Source organism: Erinaceus europaeus, chromosome 17 (assembly GCF_950295315.1).
Source record: "Erinaceus europaeus chromosome 17, mEriEur2.1, whole genome shotgun sequence".
In the NCBI taxonomy this organism is placed as follows: domain Eukaryota; kingdom Metazoa; phylum Chordata; class Mammalia; order Eulipotyphla; family Erinaceidae; genus Erinaceus; species Erinaceus europaeus.
In genome coordinates, this window is record NC_080178.1 from 11740602 (window position 1) to 11763468 (window position 22867).

Genomic DNA, 22867 nt, shown 5'->3' on the forward strand with positions numbered 1-22867 from the left:
CAGAAAGTATGCGCCGCCGGGTGGGGCGGGGCTTGGGGGGTGGCTTCCGGGTGGGGAGAGCACCATGGCGCTGCCCTACGCACAGCGCTTCGAGCTCGCGCTCTTCGCCGCCGTCTTCCTGTGCGGGGCCTTTGCGGCCGCGGCGATGACCCGGACCCAGGTGTGGCGGCGGGGCGGGGCCGGCCTTGAGAGCGGGGTGGGCTGGCGGGGCTTGGTGGGCGCTGACGTGGAGAGGCCGCCTCTGTCCTCCCGAGTGGACAGAGTTCCCGCGTGCGGCTCCTCGCTGGAGCCTGTGGGTCGGGCCGTGGCCGACGGGCGCTCTCGGCGCGCTTTGGGGTCCCGTCGGCCCAGGTCGTGTTCGAAGGCGTTTCCTCGCTAGAGACATCAGTCCCCAGGAATGTCTCAAGCACCCGCCATAACGCGACCCGGGGCTGGCTCTGCGCCACCCCCACCCCGTTCTCAGACGCACGACGGCCCAGGCGCTGCTTGTCACCAGAAACTGGCTGATGAGTTCCGGCGAGAACTAAAGCCCCATGATCTGGCTGCCACATGATTGCGTAAAGACGTGTTAGTAACAAAATCACGTTGTAGGAAAGGCCTTTACATAACTTTGCAGAAAAACAGAGCCCATAGAGGCTTACGCAGTTTGCCATGTAGGTTACCACCATGCCCGTTTTACAGATGAGCACGCGTCGGAGATAGTTACTGAAGGTGTATTTATTACACAAGGTCTGATTTTACTCGAGGCTTTCTGCAGAGGGGAGACCAGGACTTGGGAGAGGCATCTCTCAACTTCCTTGTATCTTATAACCACCGCCTATTTCCTGACCCTTCTGGCCACTGCAGGTCTGACTGACCCAGCAGATCCTCGGCGTCAGTCTCCTGGCCGAGCAGCAGGAACTGACCGTGCACAAAAAAGTATTATCCCCGACAGCTGTTAGGAGCCTGCATCCAGAAACACCAGCTGGAAATCTAGGACCCAACCACTTCTCTCCACAGGGCTCCTTCAGGGGCAAATGTCCCCTGTATGGTACAGTCACTCTGAACGGCTCCTTTCTGGCCTTGTCCCAGCCCTCAGCCTCATCCCTCTGCTACTTTGTGGCTGGGGTGTCTGGCTTCCTGGCCCTCTACTGTCTCCTCCTGCTGCTCTTCTGGATCTACAGCAGCTGCATCGAGGATTCCCAAAGGTGACTGCTCCATTCTGAGGGCAAAGGGTTGAAAGGGTCGCAGCTCAACCCCAAGAACTATTCTCTTCCCCCTTCTTAGAGGCCGTGCAGGGCTCCGTGTTACACTGGCCATCTCAGCTATAGCCACCTTCCTGATCCTAGTGTCTGCTTGTGTTCTTCGATTTGGTACCAGTTCTCTCTGCAAATCCATCCTCTCGACGAATACTGTGTCTAGGTAATGGGAGAGGGAGGCCAGTTGGGGCTGACGACCTTTCCGTGTCCATCCCCCCTTTTCTCATCTCCGAGGGTATAGGTGTGCTTGGGGATGGATACTCCGTCCCCTCCCTATCTCACATCCGTCTCTTTGACCTCACAGCTGTTATGAAGCCCAGAAAATTCCCTGGACACCTCCTGGAACTGCTCTGCATTTTTACTCCAACCTCCACTATGCTGAAGTGAGTTTTGAGATAAGAAAAAAAAAATAATAAGGGAGTCAGGTGGTAGCACAGTGGGTTAAGCACAGGCAGTGCAAAGCGCAAGGACTGGAGTAAGGATCCTGGTTCGATCCCCTCGGCTCCCCACCTGCAGGGGAGTCGCTTCACACACGGTGAAGCACATCTGCAGGTGTATCTTTCTCTCCCCGTCTTCCCTTCCTCTCTCCATTTCTCTCTGTCCTATCCAACAACAATGACATCAATAACAATAACTACAGCAATAAAACAAGGGCAACAAAAGGGAATATTTTTAAAAATTTAAGAAAGTAAAATGGAGTCGGCAGTAGCACAGCGGGTTAAGTGCAGGTGGCGCAAAGCGCAAGGACTGGCCTAAGGATCCGGGTTCGAGCTCTCCCCACCTGCAGGGGTGAAGCAGGTCTGCAGGTGTCTACCTTTGTCCCCCCCCCCCATCTTCACCATCTCTCGCTGTCCTTTCCAGCAACGACGACATCAACAACAATAATTACAACAACAAAACAAGGGCAACAAAAGGGAATGAATAAATAAAATGGGCAGTAACCCAGGAATAAACTGATGCGATTCCCATCGGCACCTATGCGCTGGGCAGGGAGTTGAGCAGGGTACAGAGTTAAGCCCACAGTAACAGGCTGAGAGGGGCTGAGGGGTTTGCCAGAAACAAGTGGCACGTGGGTGGAGCTGGATTTGACACGCCTTCATTTCCACACTCCTGTTCTTTCCTTCCACAGACCTCTTCTTGGGTGTATCTGGTACTGTGGTTTGTGGTCTTGGCGCTCCAGGTCCTTCAGTGCAAATCTCACGCCGCCCACTTCAGGCCTCTGGATAGAAGAGACCATGAGTGGAGCTCGGAGACAGATGCTCTTGTGGGGCCGTGACTTTACCATCCCAAAGGCGTAACCAGAGGGGTTCCTACAGTAAAGACCTGGTTCCCGAGTGCCTACTCCATCTTGCCCCCACCTGGCCTGTTTGTGCTGGAAGCCTGTCTTTCCTGGAACAGGGAAGCATGACAGGCCCTCTCCGCTTCTCTTCTCACAGCTGTTTTGGTATATTTCTGTCTTCCTCCATCTTAGTACTGAGCTCTTGGTGTTTGAGCTTTATAGGGAGGTGTTACAAGGGAGTGAAGGCAACAGACACGAATCAAAACTTAGAGGTACTGTTAGAGTTCCTCTGAGGATGACTGTTCTTTTATTTGGTTAATCTTGGGTCTCCCACACAACCAACCCAAGTCGCCACATCATCCCTAAGGTTCCTCTTCACAAGGGGTTGATTGGAGAGACCTGAGTTTTTTTCTTTATAAGCTACGGTAGGCGCCCACAGTGTTATCAAAGAGTTTTGCGTTGGGGAAATGTCCAGCTTTATCCAGGAGGTAGTAGAAGCGTCGGCCTTTAATCTTCAGAGGCAGCACGGCAGGGACTTCACCCCGGTGGGCCATGCAGGATACCTGGTTCAAGGGGACCGTGAGATGGGCCCCCAAGCCGAATGGAGCATGCGTGGTGAGGGCTACCTGCTTGCCTCCTGCCAGCAGCATCACAGAGCGCACAGAGCGGACGGAGAAGAGAACACTTGCGCTCAGTACCAGAAAGCCTGCAGAAAAAGCAGATCGGGGTGAGGGTCGTCCGAATAAAACATTCTCATGATGACAGTAACATCTGCTCAAGTCTTCTTTCCTCCCACAGTCCTGTCTGTCACTTCCCAACCACTTTGGTTTAGGAGCCGGCCACCCCCATTTTAAAGAGCAAATTTGCTTGAGGTCGCACTGAATGGCAGACCTCAGCCCAGGTCTGTTCTCCCCGATTCCTTTCTCCTACAGGGCTGCTTCGCCAATTCTGCTAGCTGTCCTGGAAGGGTCGCACACTCAGCCACCCCATTCCCGCCGGGAGAAGGCAGCCCAAGCCTTACCCAGAGCGCCAGAGCCGATGGCCAGGCCGTAGCTCCAGAGCAGTGAACGCAAGTTCCTGGGGTTGTGATCTGGGAGGTCCGCATCCGAGGAGGGCTGCGCGGGGGAGGAAGGTCGGGCCACGGCCGCGATGGCCAGGGAGGTCCAGAAGACGCCCTGCCCCGCGCAGAACAGCCCCAGGGCGACAGAAAAGCGCCCCCGCTTGTGCTCAAAGAGCAGCACATCCCGCGGCGGGGCCCATTCGTGCAAAGACCGGCGCCCGCGCGGCAGTCGCAGTGCAGCGAGCAGCCGAGCAGAGCTCCGCAGCCACGGCGCCGCCATGGCCTGCGGAAGCTGCTTCCGGGGTGGGACTTCCTGCCCGAGGCTCCACCCCAGGGGCAGGCCCCTCCCACAGGAAGGACACAGTAGTGCTGCAAACACAAAATACAATATCACTCTTTTATTTTAAAAAGTAGGGAAGGTCCCGGGGTTAAGTACACAAAGCACCTAAGTCTTTCGGAGTTTAGTGTCAGCTCTACAAAGTAAGCTTTGGGATCCTGGCACCACTGAGGCTCAATCTTCTGGAAGACTTCCAGAAGGCAGGTGAGGAGAGAGATCCAGCAGCCCTCCCTCCTCGTCACAGTCAGAGGTGGCCTCAGGCCGAAGAGGAGAGGACAATGACAAGTAGACAATCATATCCAAGGGCATTTAGTTACAGGGAGCTCCTGGGGCACAGTCCTGGTTCACTTCATGAACGCCACTTCCGGGATCTTATCCTTGGCCTAGCAGAAAAAAAAGTCAGTGGTGGCAGTCAACTCTCCCGTTTGCTTCCCCAGCTTATTACCTGACCCTCTTGAAGGTCAAAGAGGCTAAGCTTTTAACCTCTCGACTACCCACGCTCACCTTTAGAAGAGTGAAGGCCTGTGCAGATCTGGTGTAATCCCAGTTGTTGTCCTGAAGGCACCTGGAGTGTGGGGAGAAAAGTATCTCCATCAGGAATGCACATTTGACTCTTCAAGTCCTTTCTATAGAAACACTTGCCCAAGTTTGCAGACATTGTATTCTTACATTTTTTTATGCAGATGAAAAAATAAAAATTCAAATTGCAGTGGTCTATTAAATACAAAGGAATATTCAATGGCTAACAGGAGGACCTGTAATCTCCACCCCCCCCCCCATAACACAAAAGGGGAGTAATTTTTTTTTAAGATTTTATTTATTAATGAGAAAGAAGAACCAGACATCTCTCTGGTACATGTGCTGCCAGGGACTGAACTCAAGACCTCATGCTTGGAAGTCTAATGCTTTATCCACAAAAAGGGGAGTACTTTTCATACTGACAAGGATATTTATGGGGTAAGTAAAATAAGCAAATTTTATATAAAACAGAACTTCTTTAGGTTTAATTTTTAAAAAATATTTATTTTCCCTTTTGTTGCCCTTGCTGTTTAACATTGCTGTGGTTATTGATGTTGTTGGATAGGACAGAGAGAAATGGAGAGAGGAGGGGAAGACAGAGAGGGGGAGAGAAAAACAGGCACCTGCAGACCTGTTTCACTGCCCTTGAAGCAACTCCCCCTGCAGGTGTGGAGCCCAGGGATCGAACCGGGAACGTGTGCTTAGCCTGCTGTGCCACCGCTGGAATCCCATGGTTTAATTTTTTGTAATATTTATTTATTCCCTTTTGTTGCCCTTGTTGTTTTATTGTGAGATGTCATCATTGTTGGGCAGGACTGAGAGAAGTGGAGAGAGGAGGGGAAGACAGAGAGGGGGAGAGAAAGATAAGACACCTGCAGATTGCTTCACCGCTTGTGAAGTTACTCCCATGCAGGTGCGGAGCCGGGGGCTTGAACAGGGATCCTTGCCAAGTTCTACATTACGTTATAGTGTACTATCTTCCCAACCCTGGACCATATTTATAAACAATAACAGCAGAAACAACAAAACCACTTTTGGCTTTTACACTTTTAGGGCTGGGGAAATAGTTCAGCTGACTTAGTGCAGGGTTTGCACGTCTGAGACGACCAGTTGGATCCCTAGTGCTCTGTAGTACTCACTCTCATATGAAGCTCCATCTTACATGAAATAAATGAATCTTCAAAAATATATAATAGGGGTCAGCAAATGGCTGACCCAATGGAACAGCATATGTTACCATGCACAAGGGCCCGAGTTAGAGCCGCTGGCCACCAAATGGGAATGCCTGAAGGGGAGAAACTTCCCACGCAGTGGAGAGGTACTACAACTTTTTTGTCTCTCGTCTTTCACCCTCTCACTCTCTCTCTCTCTATATATATATATTTTAAAGACCTCCCAGGAGCAGCAGAGTCCTATTAGTACTGAGCCCCAGCAATAAACCTGGTGGCAAATAAATGAAATTGCGTATGTATAAATGTACGTATTACACACACACACACACACACACACACACACACACACACACATACACACTCACTCACTCTTCTCGGAGCACACATTATTCAATACCAGCCCTCTCTCAGTTTACCCCATTCCTACACTTGCATAGCACTTACTTCTGGGACCACTCAAGGTTCATGCCAGACTGGGTAGAAAATGCCTGCAGCATTTCCTGCTGCTCTGGGGAGAGGGTGGGCACTGGGCTAGAGGAGGGCGTGGGTGCGGGCATGGCAAAGGCTCTTTGGATCTCTTCAGGGCTGGCATTCCGTACAAACAGCTCATCATTTACGATGCAAAGCCTTGAAGACAAAGGGTAGCTCAGATAGTTAGAAACAGATAACTTTATTCTGACAGCATCCTTATTCTTGATAACTGACACTCAAGATTCTTTCCAACAAGATCCTCCCTTTTAATATCTGCCCCCTTTCCCATGGACTTCATGTATGGGAAATACCTACCAAGAACATAAGAATCACACATTTTCCAGGGATGGGGGTGGTGGTGCACCTGGTTGAGCGCACATGTTACAGTGCACAAGGACCCTGGTTCGAGCCCCTAGTCCCCACCTGTAGGGGGAAAACTTCACGAGTGGTGAAGCATTGCTGCAGGTGTCTCTCTGTCTCTCCCTCCCCTCTTGATTTCTGTCTCTATCCAATAAATAAAGTAGAAAAAAATCACACATTTTCCCTCAACCCACGGAGGACTCTTAGCCCACATTTATTTCTCACAGCAGGAAGTAATGTGGTAATATTGACTTTGAGGTGAGGAAATTTACCTTTAGTAAGAAGTGCTGGAAACTGGTTAAAAACCACCCCAGAGGGGCCTGGTGGTGGTGCACCTGGTTGAGTACCTGGTTGGTGCACCTGGTTGTCATAATGTGCAAGGACCTGGGTTCAAGTCCCTGTTCCCCACTTGCGGGGGAAAGCTTCACGAATGGTGAAGAAGGTCTGCAGGTGTCTCTCTGTCTCTCTCCCCCTTCACTCTCAATTTCTGGCTGTCTCTATCCAATAAAGATTTAAAAAGGGGTGGGGCAGGTAGGTGTTAGTACAGCAGGTTAGGCACAAAGTGCAAGGACTGGCATAAGGATCCCGGTTCGAGCCACCGGCTCCCCACCTGCAGGGGAGTCGCTTCACAGGCGGTGAAGCAGGTCTGCAGGTGTCTTATCTTTCTCTCCCCCTCTCTGTCTTCCCCTCCTGTCTCAATTTCTCTGTCCTATCCAACAACAAGACAACAACAGTAACAACAATACCGATAAACAATAAGGGCAACAAAAGGGGAAAAAAAAAGTGGCCTCCAGGAGCGGTGGATTCGTGGTGCAGGCACCAAGCCCCAGTGATAACCCTGGAGGCAAAAAAAAAAAAAAAAAAAAAAAAAAGCCACCCCCTAGCCTGGCTCTTCATCACTATTTGAGCAGCCTCCTCGGACTGCCCCCTTCCCTTCTGAAATCCTGCCATATACTCTAAAGACTGACCATTTCCCTTCCCCCAATTCCCACAGTGTTGGACCCTCTGTAGTAATACAAACACTCACCCTGAACTGGTGGCAGGAACGGCAATGAATGTCCGGGTGAAGGCTCGCAGGGAGTCCCGAGACTTTCCATCCACTGCAATGACAACAGCCACGAATCATTCAAGTCATTTGTCCTTTGTGTTTATAAACAGTTTCTCAAACTGTGGTGGTCTGACAGGGACAGTGTGCGGGCTGGGAAACAATGGTGGAGTGAAGGGTCAGAGGTCAAGAGGGACATAGCCATCTGGAGGCTCCTGCTGATTAGGCTGTGACAAGCACCTTGAACCCTTTCACTCCCCACAGCAGCACCATGGCACAGCTGTTACTATACTAACTCCCTTTTACTGAAAGGGCCTGAGACTCACTACCACAGGCAGACAGCCAAGGTTGGAAGGAGATTCAGCTGGCTGACTGCAAAGTCTGTCCCCCTTCTATTCTATTTTTAAAACCTTTATTTATTGCACAGAGACAGCCAGAATCTAGAGGGAAGGGAGAGACAGAGAGATACCTGCCACACTGCCTCACCACTTGCAAAGCCTTCTAGGGATAAAGGTTTCTGGGGACTGGGAGCTCGAACCTGGGTCCCAGTGCACACTGTAAGGCGTGTGTTCAACCAGGCGCACCACCAGTTGGCCCCGTGCCCTTCTATTCTACATTCTTTTCCCAGATCCCCCATAAAAAAGATAGGTGGGGAGGAGGGCTAAGTCACACTGGCTTGGGGGCAGAATGGGAGGAGGAGGTCAGGAGAAAGGAGAAAGTCTAAGACAGAGTCTGGGTGGGGAGGGACTACTCTTCAAAAGCAGAACTCCTGACTCACCTTCTTTGAAGACCCCACCGACGGAGAAACACAGTAGTGTACTCTGAAAGAGAAAAGGCATCAGTTACCATGTGGGCTCCCAGCTGGTACCTGAGCCCCTTCCCCAATTCCAGACTTCTGTCAGGGAAGCAGCAAACACTTACTGTCTGGGCACTTATGTCTACCACGAAGGAATTGATGTCATGCTGAGTTTTGGGCAACTCATTGAGGAAGGCTACAACATTGAGACGTGTGTGCTTCAACAGGCGGAACCGCAGGGCTGGAGGGACAGACAAGTCAAGGTGAAGGGTAGCCACATACATACTCCTGTGTCCTATGGAAGATTCATTCCCAGCCCCTTCTCTCATCCTCTTCTGCTCACATCATACTTACTAGGGTCTTTAAGCTTCTTCACATTCCTGCTATCCTTAAAGTACTCGGCCAAGCTGCTTCTTGGGGATTTAGGAGGAAGAGAGGCAGTGGTTAGGGCAGCCTGTAGATGCTGACACACTCTGGCCCAAGACAGGTGCTGAGGAGTAAAACTCACCGGGCAGGGTTCTGGGGGGTGAAAGGAATACTCAGGGAGCAGCAGGCCCCGTCATGATAAGCTTCCAGTAGCCCCTGTCGGTCTCCAGAGTCATAGATGGCATAGTACCTAGTGGAGGGGGGACAAAAGGCACAGCCTGAGCTCCAAAGTCAGGATCCACAGGGGGACCCCTAGAGCTCCCTGAGTAAAGGCTCCCTTTCTTCCTGACTTGGGGGCCCTGGGGTACTTACTGTTGTAAGAAGTTCAGGACCAGATTCTTAAGAGCCTCTGTTCCAAAATAGCTTCCCTAGAATCAAACAGGTGTTAAGACTGAGTAATGAGTACTCTCCTGCCAACACAAGTGCTTACTCTGCCCCTATGCCCCTGTCACCTTGCAAGGTGGTAACGTGGTGGGAGTTTCGATATCAAAGGCAATTGGTGGGGGTAACTCATGGCCGTCCTGCAGAAAGGAAGCAAAAGGTGACAATGTAAACTGGAGGAAACAGGCTGATGAACAGAAGTCCTGGAGGCAGCACAGTGGACAAAGCATTGGACTCTCGAGCGTGAGGCTCCTGAGTTTGGTCCCTAGTATGATGCGTGCCAGATGCATATATAACTTTAAACCAGAGCAGTGCTCAGTGACAAGCCCTTGCAGCTTCAGGTATGAAGGTCTTTTGGCCACTATGCTATCTCCCTAGCCCCCACTGTCCAATGTCTTTTTTTTTTTTTTTGCCTCCAGCGTTATTGCTGGGACTCGGTGCCTGCAGGAGGAATCCACTGCCCCTGAAGGCTACCTTTTCCCTTTTGTTGCCCTTGTTGTCTATCGTTGTTGTTGGATAGGACAGAGAACTTGAGAGGAGGGGAGACAGAGGCGGAGAGAAAGATAAGACACCTGCAGACCTGCTTCACCACTTGTGAAGTGACTCCCCTGCAGGTGGGGAACCAGGGTCATTACACCGGCCCTTGAGCTTTGTGCCATGTGTGCTAACCTGCTGCGCTACCATCCTCCCCCGTCTTATTTTCCTGGGAAAGATAATGCTAGCCCTTAACAGATTCGCAAAGGAACGCCCCTCCCCCACATTAACAGACATACACAAACACATTAGGCAAGACTTTGGGGAGTGGCAGATGTTGGGCTTCATGGAAGAAAAGTGAAGAGTTATGGACTTACCAGGCGCAATAACTTGGGGAATCGTTCGCGAACAGCGCTGTCAAGAACGGGACACAAGTGAGTCACACTTCACAGCCACCCTGGCTCCTGGGCTGCTCTAGGAGCAAATGTGCCAACACGCGAGGGGCAGCCCAGCCCATCCTGCCAATCTCCTCACTTCTTCCCAGCCTCTGAGCTCCTGGAGCAATGCCCCCACTCCCCTCCTTGCCCGGGGCGCCCAGTCCAGAGATGCAATGCCTTGAAGACAGGTTCTTCTCTCAGCCTGACTCCCAGTGAGCACCACAGGAGCAGTACTCCCAGCCTAGGCGTTAAGCCCGGGCCCTCCTTCCCCTCCTGGCCCCCCTTACCTTCCACCTACTCACCTGTGCAGCCCCGGGAGGAGGGAGTGGGGTGGGAGCCCAGGGGCTCCGCTGCCTCAACAGGGAGGGATCCATCAGTTCTGCCAGGTCTGGCCGAGACCAAGACCAGAACACACCACGGGGATGGCACAGGGTGTTGGGACAGGAGGGCTCAGAAGAGGGGAGGCAGAAGAAGGAGGAAGGGAAGGAAGCGGAGAGAACAGGGTAGGATGACCAGGACCCAAGGGAGAGGAGGAGAGACAGGGAAGTAGAGAGAAAAAGAGGAAGCAAGGAAAAGCAAAAGGACAACAAAGAGGCGTTTTGAGAACAGGTGAAGAAAGAGAGGGAGAAGACACCCTGCCACAGCCCCTTCCTTCAGCTCTCCTGCCCTGTGGTTCAAGGTGGGAACAGGAGACAAATCCTTGCTACAAGTGAGAGGCAGCTGCTGTTGGCCAGGTCTCTGTCTGCTACCTGGGTCCCGCTGAGCTGGGCGTGGGGAGCAAAGCAGCCATGGGGGCAGGAGACCCTCCTCAGGAAGGATGAGCGCTCAGGCCCCTGCAAAGTTGGGGGGGTGAGGGTCTATGCCCCACCTCTGTTGGCCCCCAAGTTCTCTCCTGATGGCCCCTCTGCGACTGTGCCTGTCTTAGGTTGTTCCTGCCCTGAGGAATCTTACCCGTCTCTGGCTAACCAGCCATCCTCCGGGGCCAAGCAGGGTGATGAAGTGAGGGAGGGCCAGTGGCCCCCAAGAGGGCCGGTCCTCTGTCTCCTTAGTAGCCTTGTCCCCATGGCCTCCACGCCCAGCACCTGCCTGGGAGTCCCTTGCCTTTTGACAGGGTCCCGGCTCTGATCACATGTCTGGGGAACCCAGGTTTCTGCTCCAGAGGGCCCAGCTCAGAACACTAGGCACAAGAGACAGCATGGCACCAGCCTCCAGGAGGCCTCAACATCAGCCCGGCCAGAAAAGCTCAGGCTCCAGCCATGGGCGAGCAGATTCTTGGGAAGAGGGTCCCTCTTGGCAAAAAGACAAGAGGGTCCACCGCAGAACAAGAGTGAAGGCCTAATGGTGGACAGTTCCAGTCAAGCGGGCTTTCTCAGCCCAGGGGCAGTGGGTTCTTGGCACAAGGCAACTCCACAAATGGGGCATACACAAGACACCCCCTGGTCATAGCAGACAGGGGGAGATGCCCTTTTAGAACAGGATGGAGAGATTCCAGGAGAGGCTGTGTTCAGGCAGGAAGGAGGAAGAGAACAGAACTAGCAAAGAGGCAGTCAGATGAGAAGAAACAAAGAAACTTTGGAGCGGAGCTGGGAGACACAAGACGTTTGAGGGAGGGCACGGGATCCTCCCCCAGGACACGTGGTTCCAGCTCAGGGCTGCACATCTCCTGCAGACGGGCACTGATCAGGGTGCATGAGCTCAGCCTCCCAGGGGGTGAAGGTCCCCAGGAGGGGAGACAGAGGCTACAGCTGACCTGATGTAGGTAGACTGGTCTCGGAAGGTGTCACACAGGGTGTTTCCATCGAGCCACAGCTCCTCCAGCTTCAGCCCTTTTATCCTGTCCAACTCCCGTTCGGATTTCAACTGCAAATGGGGAGAAAAGGCACGAATGAGATGCTGGTGAAAAGAGCCAACTAGATCTCCACATGGCCAGGCCCAGCCTCCCTTCTCCCTCTCTCTATCCAGGGAGAGTCAGATAGCACAGTACTGCCCCAGTGTCACACTGAACCCTCATGGAAGGAAGCCTTGAACTGAGGCTTTACACACAGCAAGACATGCACCCTACCGGGTGAGCTATCCTCTTCTCCCACCCCATCTTTACGACTCCTTCCTTTGCTTGCTGCAATCACTAGGCATGTCCTTTACTTTTCTTTTGAATATTTTAGTTATTTATTATTTATTTGATACAGAGAAATCAAGAGGGAAGGGGAGATAGAGTGAAGGAGAGACATCTGAGGTGAAGGTAGATAGCAAATACTTTCATGCCTGAGGCTCCAAAGTCCTAGGTTCAATCCCCTACACCACAAGCCAGAACTCAGCAGTGATCTGCTGTTCAAAAAAAAGGGGGGGGGGGGTGCGGTCGGGTCGGGGTCTGGGCAGTGGCACACCTGGTTGAGTGGAAAGCTTCAGGAGCGATGAAGCAGGTGTGCAGGTGTCTCTCTCCCTATCTCCCCTCCCACCTGTATTTCTTTTTCTTCCTTCCTTCCTTTCTTTAATATTTTATTTATTTTTGAGAGAGAGAAACACCAGAGCACTGCCCAGTTCTGGCTTATGGTGGTGCGGGGGATTGCACCCGGGACTTCGGAGCCTCAGACATGAGAGTCTCTTTGCATAACCACTATGCTATCTACCCCCACCTATCCCACCTGTATTTCTGACCATCTCTATCCAATAAATAAAGATAATTAAAAAAAAAAGGGGGAGTCGGGCTGTAGCGCAGCGGGTTAAGCGCAGGTGGCGCAAAGCACAAGGACCGGCATAAGGATCCTAGTTCAAACCCCGGCTCCCCACCTGCAGGGGAGTCGCTTCACAGGCGGTGAAGCAGGTCTGCAGGTGTCTATCTTTCTCTCCTCTCTGTCTTCCCCTCCTCTCTCCATTTCTCTCTGTCCTATCCAACAACGACTACAACAATAAAACAACAAGGGCAACAAAAGGGAATAAATAAAAATAAAATATTAAAAAAAGAGAGACACGTGCAGCATTGCTTCACCACTTGTGAAGCCTTCGCTGCAGCATGGCCTCTTCTTTGAACAACCCCTCAAATACACAACTGGGGTTTCAGTTCTCACCTCATTTCCGGAGAGGTTCAGGATCTTCAGGTTGGGTGCTTTTTGTACAATGCTGGACATGTCATCCAGTCTGTATAACCTGTTGTTGCTCAAGTTCAAAGACAACAGCTGTGGAGAGAGAAGAATTCAGAGGAAGCACTAGCAGTGAGGGAACAGAGACAAACCTGCCTGCCAGGCCCATCCTACGTAGCCTGCCCCGCTTTTTCCCACTAACGAGACAACGGCCTCACCTCAGGGATGTTCTCTTCAATGATTTGCAGGGTAGCTGCCATACAACTTCTACGATTCAAGACAACGTCAATGTTCTGGGCCACCAAATCTTTGGGAGACAGGAAGCAAGAGGGAATCAGCAATAGCACTAATCCATTCCCAAACGCTTTTCACCTGACAAATGGCCCTCTGCCTCCACCTACTTGATAATCACTACTATCGACCATACCTGGGTCCGAACGCAGGCCCTTGAGGTCAAGTGCTTGTTGGGAGCCATCGTATCGTTTGCTCATGATCAGCTGAGGAAGAGAAAGATGGGGGTGAGGGGATATTGAGTTTGTATGGGAACTGTGGGTGTTAAGAACTGGTTAGGCAGAGGTGGGAACACACCACTGGAGGCTGCCTACCTTTAGCTGCTCTACTTGTTCTGGTTTCAGTTCATTCTGTACAGTGTGGGGAGGAGCACAGGGATTGATGATGATTGATATCTGCCGGGAGACACAGAGAAGGGTGAATTCCTGGGAAGCCGAGGCCTAGTGCCTGCCCTGAGAGCCAGCCCCCTAGCCCGGCCAAACCAGGCTCTTTACACACACCCTTCGGTTTTCTCGGTCCAAAATCTTGTAGTTGACAGCCTTCAGTGCAGAGGCGGTGCTGGCATCCTCAACAAAAAAGAGGGCGCGTGTATTTTCATAGTGAAACTGTAAGAGGGAACAAGAACATTAGACTTGTGGCCCAGAGTCCCTTGGCCAGTTGGCCCCTCTGCCCAACCTGCCACTCACACCTTATCTTACCTCAATGGGGGTGAAAGGGACACTACACTTGCTCTGAATCATGCTCAGAAGCCATGACTTGTCATATTTTTTGCCATAAGGAATCTACATAAAAAGAACCATAGGTTACAAAGGTTAAATAGCAGGTCTCTCTCATGTCCTCTTCATATCTTTTACTGTCATACTTTCAAAGATTAAAAGTACATATTTATTTATTATTGGGTACAGAGAAAGTGAGAAGGGAAAGAGAAATAGACAAGAGGTCTGGGAGGTGACGCAGTGGATAAAGCATTGGACTCTCAAACATGAGGTTCGAAGTTCAATCCCCAGGAGCACATTTACCAGAGTGATATCTAGTTCTTTCTCCCTCCTCCTATCTTCATTAATAAGTAAAAATTCAATTTAAAAGAGAGAGAGAGAGACACCTGCAGCCCTGCTTTACAATTCATGAAGTGTTCCCCTGCAGGTGGGGACCAAGGGCTGATCCCAAGTCTTTGTACACTGCAGTGTGTGAACTTAATCATGAGTGCTATTGCCTGGCTCCCTGAAAGATTTTTTTATAAAAAAGAAAAAGGACTCGGCAGGGCAGATAGCATTATGGTTCTGCAAAGGGACTCTTATGTCTGAGGTTCCAAGGTCCCAGGTTCAACCCCCTGTACCACCAGAAGCCAAGCTGAACAGTGCTCTGGTGGGAGGGGAAAAAAATGTCAGGCAGTGGAGTGCCTGGTTAAGTGCACACACTACAGCATACAGGACCTGAGTTCAAGCCCCTGGTTCCCACCTGCAGGGTGAAAGCTGTACTACTAGAGTGGGGAAACAGGGCTGCAGGTGTCTCCGTGTCTCTCCCCTCCCTCCCCCTTCTCAATTTCTCTGCCTCTATCCAACAATAAAAAATAGGGGCCAGGCAGTGGCGCACCTGGTTAACTGCACACAGTACAGCGCACAAAGACCTAAGTTTATGCCCCTGGTCCCCACCTGCAGGGAGGAAGCTTCATGAGTGGTGAAGCAGGGCTGCAAGTGTCTCTCTATCTCCCCCTCTGCTCTCAATTTCTCTCTGCCTCTATCCAATAATAAATAAAAATATTAAAAAAAAAAAAAAAAAAGAAAGAACCAGTTTGGGTTGGATGTGTGTGTGTGTGTGTGTCTCCCTAATATCAGATGGGGGGGGGAAGGTGGTCGGGCGGTAGTGCAGCAGGTTAAGTGCACATGGCGCCAGGTGCAAGGACCGCCTGGTTTGATCCCTTGGCTCCCCACCTGCAGGGAGGTTGCCTCACTAGTGGTGAAACAGGTCTGCATGTGTCTATCTTTCTCTCTCCTTCTCTCCCCCTTGATTTCTATATCCTAGCCAATAACCTCAACAAAGGCAACAAAAAATGAGAAAAATGGTCTCCAAGAACAGTGGATTCATAGTGCAGGCACCGAGACCAAGCAATAACCCTGAAGGCAGAAAAAAAAGAGTGGGTTCAAGCCAGCTCCAGCTTATGTTGGTGCTTGAGAGTAAATTTAGGGCCTCAGCATGAAGATCTCAGCATTAGCACTAGGCCGTCTTCGCCAGCCTGATACTACTTATTCTATTTTTTTTAACTTTATTCATTTGTCCCTTTTGTTGCCCTTATTGTTTATTGTCATTGTTGTTGTTGCTATTATTGTTATTACTGTCGTTGTTGTTGGATAGGACAGAGAGAAATGGAGAGAGGAGGGAAAGACAGAGAGGGGGAACGAAAGACAGACACCTGCAGACCTGCTTCACCGCCTGTGAGGCGACTCCCACTGCAGGTGGGGAGCCGGGGGCTTGAACCGAGAACCTGATGCCAGTCCTTGCGCTTTGTGCCACCTGCACTTAACCCGCTGTGCTGCCGTCCGACTCCCTACTTATTCTATTTTACCTTCCCCTCAGGAACTCATGAATCCCCCAAAACTCCACATCCAGGGGTCAACTTCCCAAAATAATACTGACGGTTTCTCCATCCCACTTCCCCTTCCAATACAGACTCTCGGGGGTAGGACGGTGAAGTAGGCACAGTCAAGACTGACTTTGTGGTGTAAACGCTAATCCCTTCACTCGCAGCCCAGTTCTCTGACTTCCTCACCTAACCCCACCTCCCAGCACCAGACTTTCTTCCAAGATACTCACTGTAATCTTAAACCAGTTTTTTGTGGTCCCATCCTGACTGCTGCCGGCTCCTCCTCTCTCCGGAGGAGCTCTGTCTCTGCGTACAGTAACATGAATTCGGTCTCTGTCATGCCAAGCATCACCCCGACGATTGGGGCGGGCGGTATAGGGGTTGCTGCATATAAACAGAAGGGGGGAAAAAAACTCATCAACACGAGGATGATTGTCTTTTTCTTTATTTTTTTTAATTAATGAGAAAGATAGGAGGAGAGAGAGAAAGACAGAACAAGATATCGCGCTGGTACATGTGCTGCCGGGAACTGAATTTGGGACCTCATGCTTGAGAATCCAGTGCTCTGTCCATCGCGTCACCTCTCAGACCACCACTAGGACCACTAGGATGATTTTCTCAAAGACCTTCCAGCGCTGTAATTAGTACAATGACTACAACTATTCAAACAGTAAGCTAGTCCTGGTATGGTTCACTCTTCAAGGAAGAAAAGAAATGAAAAGAATAGGACTGGGTTAAGCGCACGTGGCGCAAAGCTCAAGGATCGGCCTCAGGCTCCTGGTTCGAGCCCCTGACTCCCCACCTGCAGGGGAGTCGCTTCACAGGTGGTGAAGCAGGTCTGCAGGTGTCTCTCTTTCTCTCCCCCTCTGTCTTCCCCTCTTCTCTCCATTTCTCTCTGTCCTATCTAACAACGACATCAATAACCACAACAATGTTAAACAATAAGGGCAACAAAATGGAAACTAAATATATTTAAAAAAAAAGAAAGAAAGAAAAGAATAGGACTGGGAAGACAGGAGAATGGCTATGCAAAGACTTTCATGCCGGAGGCTCCGAGAAATCCGAGGTTTCATCCCCAGCACCACCATAAGCCAGAGCTGAGCAGTGTTTTGGTTCTAGTTGTTCTCTCTCTCTCTCTCTTTTTTTTTCTTTTTAAATTTTTATTTATTTATTTTTATTACTGGGTAGAGACAGAGAAATTGTGAGAAGAGGGGGAGAAAGAGTAGGAAAGAGACAGACAGCTGCATCCCAGCTTTCCTCCTGGAAGTGGGGACCAGGAGCTTGAACCTGGATCCTTGAGCACTGTGGTGTGAGTGCTTAATCAGGTGTGCCACCGTCTGGCCCCCCCCTCTCTTTTTCTAAAGGCAAGCACAGGAACAGGGTTGGGTTGCTGAATTCTAACACTAACCGGTCACTTACTATCGTGCGCGGGGAACATCCTGAGCATCAGTCATTGCCACATCTCTGTCATCGTCATCGATCTGGGCAGTTCGAATGGCAGAACCTCCTCGTCCAGACCGACGGTTCCCATCGCCAGACTTCCAGCGGAAAGGACCCCGGCCTTTCTTTCTTCTTTGAGGGAAACTAACTCGGTCATCATGCTCTGGAGTTGGAAACAGAACACAGATAAGAAAATACAGAACTATGGGGTCTGGCAGTAGTGCAGCAGGTTAAGCGCAAGGACCGGCGTAAGGATCGTGGTTCGTCCCCCGGCTCCCCACCTGCAGGGGGGATCACTTCACGGGGGTGAAGCAGATTTCCAGGTGTCTATCTCTCTCTCCCCGTCTTCCCCTCCTCTCTCCATTTCTCTCTGTCCTATCCAACAACAATGACAACAATAACAATAACCACAACAATGATAAAACAATGAAGGGTGACAAAAGGGAAAAAAATGGCCTCCAGGAGCAGTGGATTTGTGTTGCAGGCACTGAGCCCCAACAGTAATCCTGGAGGCAAAAAACAAACAAACAAACAAACAAAACACAAACCAGAACTGGCAAGACAGCTCACCCCCAGAGTGAATGGGGCATACACATGTGAGTCTTGGGTTCATTTTCTTTTTATTTAAAAAAAAATTGTGTTATTTTTGTTTATTTATAACAAATAAATAAACAAAATAGAGACAGCCAGAAATCTAGTGGGAAGGGGGTGAGAGAGAGGGAGAGAGACACCTGCAGCCCTGCTTCACCACTAAGCTTTCCCCCTGCAGGTGGGGACCGGGGGCTTAAACCTGGGTCCTTGCGCACTGTAAAATGTGCGCTCAATTAGGTGCACCACCACCTGGCCCCCCTGGGTTCATTTTCTACACACACACACACACACACACACACACACAGTTTCCACTACCCTAGTGAATGAGATATCCCCTAACAAAGGGCACCTGCCTGTAAACGCCTGCCATTCCAGAGGAAAAACTGTTTCTGGGAGAGCACAGCAGGGGGAAATTACAAGAAAACTGTACAGAACCTTTGACAACAGAAGCAGGAATAGGAAGTAGGCAGGGGAAGTAGAATGTACAAGTGTGCAAGTGATCCAAAAGTGGAACTGGCAGCCGAAGAGCCGGCACCACACAAGCCAGAGTGAAGCTGTTTTGCTTTACACTCCCTCCCTCTAATAAGAATATATTAGGGTCGGGGATACAGTTCAGTCAGAGTGCCAACTTGCATGCCTGAGGACCCAGACGTTACAGTAGCAATCCCTGATACTACCACCTAACGCTAAAGCTGAACAGTACTCTGGCTCTCTCTCATAAACAAACAAATACATAAATAAACAGAGGGGGAGGAGTGACATAGTAAAATGCCCGAGGCTTCCAACGTTCCAGATCCAATCTCCAGCACCATCATAATCCAGGGCTGAACAGTGTGCTCTGGTAAAAAGAAATATGTGGCCTGGGAGGCGGCACAGTGGACAGAGTGCTGGACTTTCAAGTGTGCCGTCCAGAGTCTGACCCCCCAGCATCACATGTGCTGGAGTGATGCTCTGGCTCTCCCTCATAAATAAATAAGCACCCTGCATTCCTAGTCTCCCAAATCTACTTGGGCACATCAAAATCTGGAGCCGATAAAAATCAATTTAGGGAGTTGGGCAGTAGCACAGCAGGTTAAGCGCAGGTGGCACGAAGCGCAAGGACCCAGTTAGGAAGCGTTAGGATCCCGGTTCGAGCCCCCGGCTCCCCACCTGCAGGGGAGTCGCTTCACAGGCGGTGAAGCAGGTCTGCAGGTGTCTGTCTTTCTCTCCCTCTCTGTCTTCCCCTCCTCTCTCCATTTCTCTCTGTCCTATCCAACAATGACATCAACAATAATAACTACAACAACAAGACAACAAGGGCAACAAAAGGGAAAATTAATAATAAAAAAATCAGTTTTCCAAGGGTCTGGGTGGTGGCACATCTGGTTGAACACACACGTTACAGTGTTCAAGGACCCGGGTTCAAGCCCCTGATCCCCACCTGCAGGGAGAAAGCTTTGCGAGTGGTGAAGCAGGTCTGCAGGTGTCTATTATCCACACACACCCCTGATTTCTGGCTGTCTCTATCCAATAAATAAAGATAAAAAGAATTCAAAAATCAGCTTTTAGTAAGCAATGCCCCCTTTGCCTCCATAGCCCAAATGTCATGGCGAGACAATACCAACTGAAGATTCCCTACGGATCTTGCTCTCCAACTCTTAACTCTCAGGCTCCGGGAGTGGGTTCCTTTGCTTCCTCAGCCGGAGAGGTCTCAGCAGACATCTAGACGCGAGACTGACGATGCTCTCCAGGCACAGGCCCCTCCTGGCCTGCACAAGCTGCTTTTCACAAAAATGTCACGGTGTGGTCCGGGAGGTGGCGCAGTGGAAAGAGCATTGGACTCCACCCTGAGGTCCTGAGTTCGATCCCCGGCAGCACATGTACCAGAGTGACGTCTGGTTCCTTCTCTCTCCTCCTACCTTTCTCATTAATAAATACATAAAATCTAAAAAGGCACGACTTTCCCCCCTTCAAAAAAAAAAAAAAAACAAGAAAGAAAGAACGACAACTAACACCTGCTTCTCCATAAACAATGAACCTCAAGAAAAAGCCTATAACCCGAGAAACAAATAAATCGGCAGGAGCAGGTACCATTCTTCAGCGCCAGGTACTAAACTCCAAGCACTCAACAGGCACGATCTATTTTATTTTTAGCACAGACAGAACACACACTTAAGAGGTTAGTACTTCTAATGTCATTTAAAGAAAAGAAAAAAGGTGGGAACTCGCGTAGCCAGCCCAGGATTCGAACCCCGGCTGTCGTGCTCTCTGACACTCCCTCCCCCCAGAGGAGAAACGTCCGGGTGTGGGGATGGGGCGCGTCAGCCAAAGCCGCAGGGGTGCGGGTGGGGGCAAGGCCAACCCTCCGCGGCAGAAAATGGGGCACCGGCAGCCCGCGAGCAGGGGACGGACTCACACGAAAGGCTCCGGCCGCCTCAGCTCGACTGACAGGCGGCCGCCACCCACAGAGTTCAAAGCAAATCTCCACGCCCCGCCGCCCCGGCCGCAGCCGCAGGTTCCAGCCCCCGGGCCCCGCGCGTTAACAGCTCGGGCGCCCGGCCTCGCGAGCCCCGCTGGCCCCGCCGCTCAGGGCCGCTCCGCCGTCGCTCTTCACTGACCCGGACCCTCGCGACCTCCCAACTCCGGGCTGCGGCCTAAGCCGGCGCCACCCCCACCCTCCCACAACAACCCGGATCGCCGCGCTCCTCTAGGCTAGAACCAGCACTGACCGTTGTACGACTTCCCTTCGTCCGCCATGGCACCGAAGAAGGCGGGGGCGGATTCAACAGTAGACAGGAAACCCGCCAAACGCCCAAGAGGCCCGGCGCTCCGGACCACAGAGATCCTACGTGCGGAGCCTCCGCATTTATCCAGCTAGGGGCGTCGCGGACCGATGACGTCGACAGGTGGGGACGAACACCCTGGAAGAGGTCCGGGTTCCCTACGCGTGCGCACTTGACGGCAGGGTGAACTGTGGGCGGGGCCTGTCGTGCAAGCCCCGCCCAGGAGCTAATACTGGTTCTACCGCCACCGCTCACGCGCCAGAACTACCTGGATCGTTATATTAGCTCTGAGGCAACAGGGGCTGCGGGATCCCTATTCTGAAAGAGAAGCCACTAGAGCTGGGGTGATTGCTGACACCCCCCCTCACCCCCCGAGTCATGCAGCCTGTGTTTGTTTATTCAGTCCAGCAACTTGCCAGCGGGCTCTAAACCGATTGATCTAAAATGATTTATCTAAAATCTGGGATAGGGATTAATGATATCCGTTCCTGACTTTCAGGGTGAGGTTACATAGCCTAATGGTTATGCAAAGAGACTCTCATGCCTGAGGCTCTGAAGTCCCAGGTTCAGTCCCCCGCACCACCATAAATCAGAGCTGATCAGTAATTACTCTGGCTAATAAAATAAAATGGATTATCAGAAGCAGTGGAGAGACAGACAGCTCCCCTATGTACTAAGTCTTTTACCAAGCAGGCGAGCCCCGGCTCAAGTTCAGGAAGGAAACTCCGTGAATAGTGGAACAGCTGTGAGGGCTCTCCTGTCTGATGGCACCTGAGCACCGGTGCAGTGGATAATGCGAAACTCTTAAGCGCAAGGTCCTAATTTGATCCCTGGCATTGACTATGCCAGTGATGCTCTAATCCTCTCCCTCTTATTAGTAAGTAGATGTGCACAGTAGCTACTGCTTTGAATTTAACAGAATGAGGTCCAGAGTTCCATGCCTGGCACGTGCCAGAGTGAAACTGTTTCTCCTCCCTTCCCTCTCATGTTAATAACATCTTAAGTAAAATAGCCCTGGGACTGCCACTAGCACCTGCTACTCTCCTGCAGGTGTTTTTATTTTTCTCTGTCTTTCCCTCCCTTCTCAATTTCTGTCCTAATAGAAAGGGGGTGTGGGTGGGAAATGACTGGGATCAGTGGATTTGTAGTGCTGGCACCAAACCCCAGCAATAACCTTGGTGACAAATGGGGGGGGGGATAATCGGTCCACTACGGCCAGCCAGCACTGCTACAAGGTTGGGTGAATGGTTAATAATAATAATAATAAAATAATAATAATAATATGCCCATGCCTACAACCTTAGGGGAACTGTAGTGGCTTGCTAGTGGGGAGAAGTTTTGAAGACTCAGAACTCTGTTGGTGGGAATGGTGTGGAATTATACACCTGTTGACATGCAACTTTGTAAATCAATATTAAATCACTAATAAAACCTAAAAAATAATTTGGTAAATATTAAATCACTTATAAAGTTTTTAAAAATTATTAGGAAAGAGAAAACTACAATGCAAGCTCTATAAGAGGAGGGACATGGTCTATTTATTGTTTTTTTTTTAAAAATACTTATTTTATTTTTGAGAGAGATGCAGAGAGACAGAAACACCAGAGCACTGCCCAGCTCTGGCTTATGGTGGCTTGGGGGTGGCATAGGACTTCGGAGCCTCAGGCATGAGAGTCTCTTTGCATAACCATTATGCTATCTACCCTGCCCCATAGATTTTTAAAATTATCGGATAGAGACAAATTGAGAGAAGGTGGAAACAGAGAGGGAGAGAGACAGACACCTGCAGCCCGCTTCACCACTCCTGAAGCTTTCCCCTTGTAGGTGGGGACCAAGGGCTTGAACCTGGGTCCTCGTGCACTGTAGTGTGCGCTTAACCATGAGTCTCTTTGCATAACCATTATGCTATCTACCCATCCTTCCTTTTCCTTCCCATTCAGCCTCAGCCAGTATCATGCCTACCATACAGCAGAGCTCAGTACAAAATAAAATTCAAATCTATGCAGACCTCCAAGAAGAGTTACCAAGTCAGACTGTGTCAGACCTCTGCAAGCAACTGTCCTTATAAAATTCCCTAACCATTTTTTTCCATCAGGTTTATCAGTAGGATTATTTTTCAATTTTAATTTT

The 22867-nt window shown here is 50.7% G+C and overlaps 3 protein-coding genes across 10 annotated transcripts; 1 reads left to right on the forward strand and 2 right to left on the reverse strand.

Annotated features, from left to right (window-relative positions):
- Positions 1-5: 5 nt before the first annotated feature.
- Positions 6-2652, forward strand: TMEM179B (transmembrane protein 179B). The gene is made up of 5 exons (XM_007526356.3): positions 6-160; positions 1000-1187; positions 1267-1401; positions 1543-1621; positions 2368-2652. The coding sequence occupies exons 1-5, from the start codon at positions 65-67 to the stop codon at positions 2512-2514; spliced, it is 645 nt and encodes a 214-aa protein (XP_007526418.1). The 5' UTR covers positions 6-64; the 3' UTR covers positions 2515-2652.
- Positions 2653-2790: 138 nt separating this feature from the next.
- TMEM223 (transmembrane protein 223) lies at positions 2791-3877 on the reverse strand. The gene is made up of 2 exons (XM_007526410.3): positions 3539-3877; positions 2791-3223 (listed from the first exon to the last, which is right to left on the reverse strand). The coding sequence occupies exons 1-2, from the start codon at positions 3855-3857 to the stop codon at positions 2931-2933; spliced, it is 612 nt and encodes a 203-aa protein (XP_007526472.1). The 5' UTR covers positions 3858-3877; the 3' UTR covers positions 2791-2930.
- Positions 3878-3960: 83 nt separating this feature from the next.
- Positions 3961-20854, reverse strand: NXF1 (nuclear RNA export factor 1). 8 transcript variants are annotated; one of them, XM_060176366.1, is made up of 21 exons: positions 20684-20852; positions 17364-17547; positions 16175-16328; positions 14062-14145; positions 13864-13968; positions 13678-13761; positions 13500-13569; positions 13291-13379; positions 13061-13168; positions 11746-11855; positions 9936-9972; positions 9156-9224; positions 9016-9071; positions 8786-8893; positions 8632-8687; positions 8403-8518; positions 8260-8302; positions 7464-7536; positions 6050-6232; positions 4419-4479; positions 3961-4297 (listed from the first exon to the last, which is right to left on the reverse strand). In XM_060176366.1, exons 1-21 carry the CDS (start codon positions 20709-20711, stop codon positions 4259-4261), a joined length of 1857 nt encoding a protein of 618 aa, XP_060032349.1. In that variant the 5' UTR covers positions 20712-20852; the 3' UTR covers positions 3961-4258. The 8 variants fall into 8 exon arrangements, with proteins under 8 accessions (XP_060032349.1, XP_060032348.1, XP_007526419.1 ...); XM_060176365.1 differs by having other exon boundaries at positions 8632-8690; positions 20684-20850; XM_007526357.3 differs by having other exon boundaries at positions 8632-8690; positions 13678-13758; positions 20684-20849.
- Positions 20855-22867: the final 2013 nt, after the last annotated feature.